General features: G+C 49.4%; 1 protein-coding gene across 1 annotated transcript in view; it reads left to right on the forward strand.

The window, feature by feature from the left end:
- LOC144943455 (neuropilin-2-like) overlaps positions 1 to 5554 on the forward strand; it is a 32692-nt gene extending 27138 nt beyond the window's left edge. Inside the window, exons 12-13 of the mRNA XM_078870886.1 lie at positions 3037 to 3234; positions 4218 to 5554. Of these exons, the coding sequence (XP_078727012.1) occupies positions 3037 to 3234; positions 4218 to 4627 (608 nt within the window). The 3' untranslated portion in view covers positions 4628 to 5554. The remainder of the gene's footprint in view (positions 1 to 3036; positions 3235 to 4217) is intronic.
- Positions 5555 to 6000: the final 446 nt, after the last annotated feature.

Genomic DNA, 6000 nt, shown 5'->3' on the forward strand with positions numbered 1-6000 from the left:
GGGGGGTGAAGCCTCGATAATAATTTGTCCACATTGGCCTTCAAGTGAGTTAGATAGACCGGCGGTGGACTATCTGTTGGCTTAAACACGTTAATATTATTAATCCTTGCTCGTTTCTGCGTGGATTAAATATCGGCCGTTCTATTTGATTGGGGGGGGGGGGGGTGCGTCAGGCGTACGTACGCAGGTGGGGGGGGGGGTGTAAAAAGTCCACGTGCGTACAGGGAGGGGGGGGGGTCAAGTTTTGACAGATTTTTGCGTGCCTACTAAATGGATGGCCCCCGATGTATCGCTGATGACCCTGGCACTCTTACGCCCTCTGCTGGTCCAGTCTTGGGTGACTGTTTGTTTTCATTGCAGTAGTTGGATTAACTTCATGATAATACGTCGACACATCGCCGCAGGTTTTAAACATTCATAGCGTGATATGATCAACAAGCAGATAACAAAAAAATAGATCACACACGTATCCAATGTACATTTTTTAGCGGTTTATTGGAATCTAATTTGTACGGTACCACATTGGTTGTCATGGTCGTTGCGTTGTTTCTTACGCTCACAATGCATTCACAGAATCACGCATGTTAGAATCAGTTATTTACTACGTGTGAAAATTCTATGCAATGTTTATGCAAATGTTATGTTTATAATAATCAAAAAAATGTTAAGTGATTTCCCGCTCAGTGACCATTGAGGTGGTGTTTATCTCCCGTTTGCAGCCCTGAACCAGCGTTGAACATTCTCCATTCCTATGACAGGGGCGAGTCTATCCATAGACCCATCACTGTGGACGTTCCAAAAAAGTGGTACTTATTTTTATCAAACCAAAGGAATGGTTGGTTAAATCATACCCCATCCTGGATTAGGATTTGCAGCCTACCGTTGAGCTACCCGGCCGGGCATTTATGATTTTGCAGAGAATAAAACTGCGCAAATGAATCACACAAGAATAAGTCAACAAAGGAGACACTAAAAACTAATGAAAAATAATCACTTTTTAAATTAAATCGTAACCCCCGATTCGTGGCAATTCATCCCTTCATTAACGTCATCGGCGACGGCTGTCGTAGATATAAAATCTCCTTGCCAAGGAATCAAAACCCTGCGGTGGCTGCACATGGGGGGGGGGGGGGGGGGGTCACCGACTCATTCCCCTGGAAGCCCCGGGGTCTTTGGAAGCCTCCGATTGCCGAGTGGCCCTGTTGTCGGAGCACGTGGCTCCCAAATGGCAGGTTGCGAGACAAAATCCTGGTCAGGGAGGTCAACTCAGTCCTTCCTCTCTCCGGGGTCGCTAGAATCCGTGTCACTCTGTGGGAATTTGGCAGTGATTGTCCCATGGATTTACTGAGCATGGTGGTGCCACCTGTGATGCAGTGCTTTTGTGGGCAAGGGTTGGTGGATCACAGAGAGATATGTGAGATTCCCAAACCCGCCAGGTTGTGTATGGTGGCTCAGGGATTGGCAGCAAAGAAAATTAGTTGTTTAACTAATCTGTGCAGAACTTTGAGTGTGATAGCCTCAAATGTATGGGGTTTCTCTGGATATTCCAGTTTACTCCCAAGTGGAGAACACTATTGGCCAAACATCCCAATGAAAAAGAGGTTTGAGAGTCGGTGAGGATGTCTTCGATAAATGGACGTTATGTTTATGATCGTTTTTATAACTGATGCCTGTCATAGAAATGTGGAATATCCATAAACCCGCTCATTGTGACAAACGGAGAAGAACTTGATCCTACACATCTGCCCGCCGTACCTTTCTTCATTATTGACAACTTGCAGCTCAGCACACGACAGATACCTGCGCAGCGCGACGCACGACCTCCTCTTGATACCAAGATCCAGGATGGTCATGTCTATGCGCCGCTTCTCGGTGGCAGCCCCAACAGTCTGGAACGATATCCCTCTGCACATTCGCAGCATCACCTCAATCGCCTCCTTCAAGAGAGACTTAAAAACTCACCTCTATAACCACGCTTTCGAGCGACTCTGAGCTTGGCTCCGTGCCTCTGAGTTTCGGCCGTTACGTCCGCAAATTTGCGCGCGTTATAAATTACATTATTATTATAAGGGTTAGTTCATGTTTGGTTGAAATTGACTTGGTGTGTCTTCACTGACTGTACCAGATGGATCCCCCCCACCCCTCGCCCCCACCTCTAAATATGACTCTAATAGCACAATTGGCATGTAATTGGTGATCTTATAAGGTTAATAAATAAAGCCTCAGCAAATGTTGCATTTGTTCTCTGGGCCCTGCAATCAATGGAAAACCTTGTTTTGCAATTGGCTCATTATGGCCATAATCTGATTGGCAAAAGCAGTGTTCACTTTCAAAATCTATTTTCTTTTCTTTTACACATCGTACTTTAGGCATCATATAATGTAATGATACATTTGCATTCAGAACTCACACAGAGCAGTGCGCCCACCCCATGTTTTAAAAAAAAACAGCCCAGAAGGAGATATCACAGACCTACTTATGAGATCCTTTGAAGTGAACTCTCATGCACCCACTGTTCTACACAAGTATGTTTTTTACATGGTAATCAAATGTCTGCGGATGCAATTTCCACAGATCTACTTGTGAAACACCTTTCAAGTTGCCTCGTTATTTTATATGTTCTGGATGCAAATTCCGACACGATCTGCTACAATATCGGAGCTCATAGCACGATAGTAAAATATGTTGCCAACGTATGCGCAGAACCAGACTTAACATGATTGGGTTTTTTTTCTCTTCCAGCCATTGGTCTGACGGCATGTCACAACACTTGATAAACCTGTTTAAGCACAGGCAGCTGAGCTTAGCTGAGCTTAGCTGCCTGGTTTCGAACCCAGGATTTCAGCGGTGCCACCTCAGTGCTCTGACTCTTGAGCCACGAGGTCACCTTGAGAACCCAGTTTCAGCACACACGGGGCTAAAACCCAGATTTGAACCCATCTAATCTCTGCGGTGCCGACCCAAGATTTCCCCATCCGACCGACCGCTCCAGGCAAAGCCGTGACCTTTTGCCCGTCCATTGTGCCCCGACACCAGGCTGGGTTGAGCCACCCACGCGCCGAAACGTCTCGTCCAGCGAGGGTCCCGTGGGCCCCCCGTGCCCCCGCGGCGTGTGGCCGCATGGCTGTTCCGGGGAGGACGTCTTGTCGGAGCATAGCTCCGGGGAGCGAGGAGCGTCACCGACGACACTCGAGCCGGGACCACAGGCGACATCACCCCCCGGCAGCACCGCCGGTGAGGGCATGAGTTGTCGCGTGTCAGCACAAGAACTCTGCTTTCATAAGCTCTCAAAGCCAGAGCCGGATTATGTTTAATGGGAGCCTAGGGCTTTTATAGTATTGGTGGGGAGCCCAGTTTGTTTATTCAATTTCTCCCCCTTGATTGTTTTACCACCACCCATGCCCGATGCCAAGCACTCCGTTGTGATTCACCTTGTTTAATTCAGTTCGGGTTTTTTAATGCAAAATAGGAATTGTAAACCCGAGTCAAAGCGAACAAATTTACAGAACTGTTTTAATTTCGGGACCTCACAACAGCCGCCACCGTTCGCCACCAAGCGGTGGTGATGTCACCTCGGCGTTTGTGCCAAGCTAGGTGCACCTTGAGGCAACATAACCGATAATAACACACATAGTGATTAAACTTGAGGATATATCATAGTGCTGCTGAATTGCATATCATCCATTGCAAAGTACCACAAATGTAGATTTTATTTTTTTAGAAGAGCACTGCAAAATGCAGCCTCTAAAGCTCCTCCTGCTCGTCGCACTGTAGCAGCGGCGTAGCCATGGAGGGTGCACGCGGTGCGATTAAACTTGGGGCCTTGGGCCAGTGGGGCCCAGCTGCCGGACTTACAAGAGGGGAGGGGAGGGGAGGGCAGTGGGGGCGGAATTTGGACAGGGAGTACCGCACAGAGAGTCACCCTTCGATACATTTATGATTTTTCGGGTTCCACCTTAATGCCTGAGGCTCAGTGAGTCATACAAAGGCTGATTCAGCAATAATGCCCGAGGCTGACATCGTGATACCGAGACACCATTGAGATGATTTTGGGTTCAACCTTAATTCCCAGTATTTGATAGTGGCATGGTGGCATAAAAAAACCTCAGTATCCATTACTGGCTGGCTAAGTGGATAGATACTTAAATCGCCACACGGCGCTGACCGCTCCAGCGTGCCTGCCCTTTGCCCCGACACCGCCCGCTTGCTCACCGCAGATCCCGCGAGAGTGCCAGAATTTGGAACCGACGCAGCGGGCAAGTGGAGCACATCCTCATCGCCACGCCGGCTCCCGGCGCCAACAACGCCACCGTCGTCGTCATCGCCGCCCACCGCGACGCCGGACCCCAAGTCGTCGTACACCAGCCTGGACCTGGTGCTCATCAGCATAATCGGCATCAGCTCACTGGGCATCGTGCTGGGCGCCGTGTGCGTGGGCCTGCTGGCGTTCTGCACGAGCCCGTGCCAGGCGGGGAGGTCGTCGCCGTCGCCGCCGCCGCCAAATGGCACGATCACCAAGCCGAGGCTGCCCGCCGGCGAGGGCATGGGAGGGCTGGAGCTGGGCGACGGTGTGGCCAACGGGGTGAGGGGCAAGGTTGGCCGTCAGAGCTCTTCCTCCGAGGCGTGACCGCTGGGGGTCATCGACGCTCCCCCCGCGGCGTGGAGCTTACGCTGCTGCTGCCGTGGACTTGATGAGGTGTGTGGCAGGTGGCTCTCATGCGAGCGCAGCGGAGGCGGCAGTGGCTACGGCACGATTTGACCCCGTCGATTTGAACGGCGCTTGCTCGAGGAATTCTTCACAAGTGACCCTAAGAACTGAACCTCGGCATTGTCCGAAGTTGCGCAAATCTCACAGCGATGGGGGTGGGTTAAACCCATCGCTTTTCCTCAAGCATCTCCCGGACTGTTTGTGTGTCTCCAGCATTTATTATGGAGGCTGAAGTGTTCTCACAATTGGTGTTCGAAGCTTTTCCTACTTTTGCATCAAGCAGGATTGTTTGGCCCATTAGGTTCAAATGGCTGATGGAAGGAAAAGGACACGGTGTATATTCAAAGCCACCTCAATTTTATGAAGCCATTACCACCTGTTGCTCGGAGCACCTTATCGAATTAGACGGCCATAATGCCTCCAAGGTTCATAGAGCAAAACTAAAACCACGTGCCGTTATATCGTCTAGAAACACGTGACAAAAACGTACGCAATTGGATTTTACCGTGACAGGAGATGGTCGTCGACCGTAGATCTTGGTTTGTTTGCCAGGGGATGTGGGACATCATGCCTCGTGTCTGAAGAAGAGAGGGGAAGACTTTGGGTGGGATTTGTGAACACTGTAGAAAATGGAGCGCAACCGTTTGCAGAGATAACATCACGAGAATCTTAAAAATTATTCACTCCACAATTCCATATGTTGAAGCCCTCAAATACATTTCTATTCCAAAAAATGCTGTCAATGTGGAAATTTACGGTTTTCCAGAAATACAGGAAGGAAAATTTAAATGTCTTGCTCTACAGAATGACATAATTTTTTTTACAAAATGTAGCACTGCCCGCGTATTTACGTGGGACACAGGGCTGGGGTACAGGGTGGGGGGGGGCGGAGGGGGGCTGGGGGGAGGCGTGATGTCAGCACGACTCACGGGCATCCCTTAGTGCTGTGGGAAGTGGGTGACGTCGTTACGCTGATGTTCGCTATGTCGTCACCTGCACGCCAGCCAGCCAGGCAGGCAGCCAGCAAAACGTTTTTCGAATATAGTATTATACAGGTGGGACCTTTCTGTACAACATACAGTCATCCCTTAAACTAGACCAAAAGGTCTCGGATTACTGCCTTTCATGAGACTGCAAATTAAATTATAGTTGACTGGGTGTGAAATAAATGCGTCAATTACCTTTGTCGCTATGAAAACTACACCCAAAATGCCTCGTGAACATGTAGGCACATTGGTCACTCCGTGGTGACCGGTTGGTATTTTCAACAACAACAAAAATCGGAATCGTCA

This window comes from Lampetra fluviatilis, chromosome 31 (genome assembly GCF_964198595.1).
Source record: "Lampetra fluviatilis chromosome 31, kcLamFluv1.1, whole genome shotgun sequence".
Lineage (NCBI taxonomy): Eukaryota > Metazoa > Chordata > Hyperoartia > Petromyzontiformes > Petromyzontidae > Lampetra > Lampetra fluviatilis.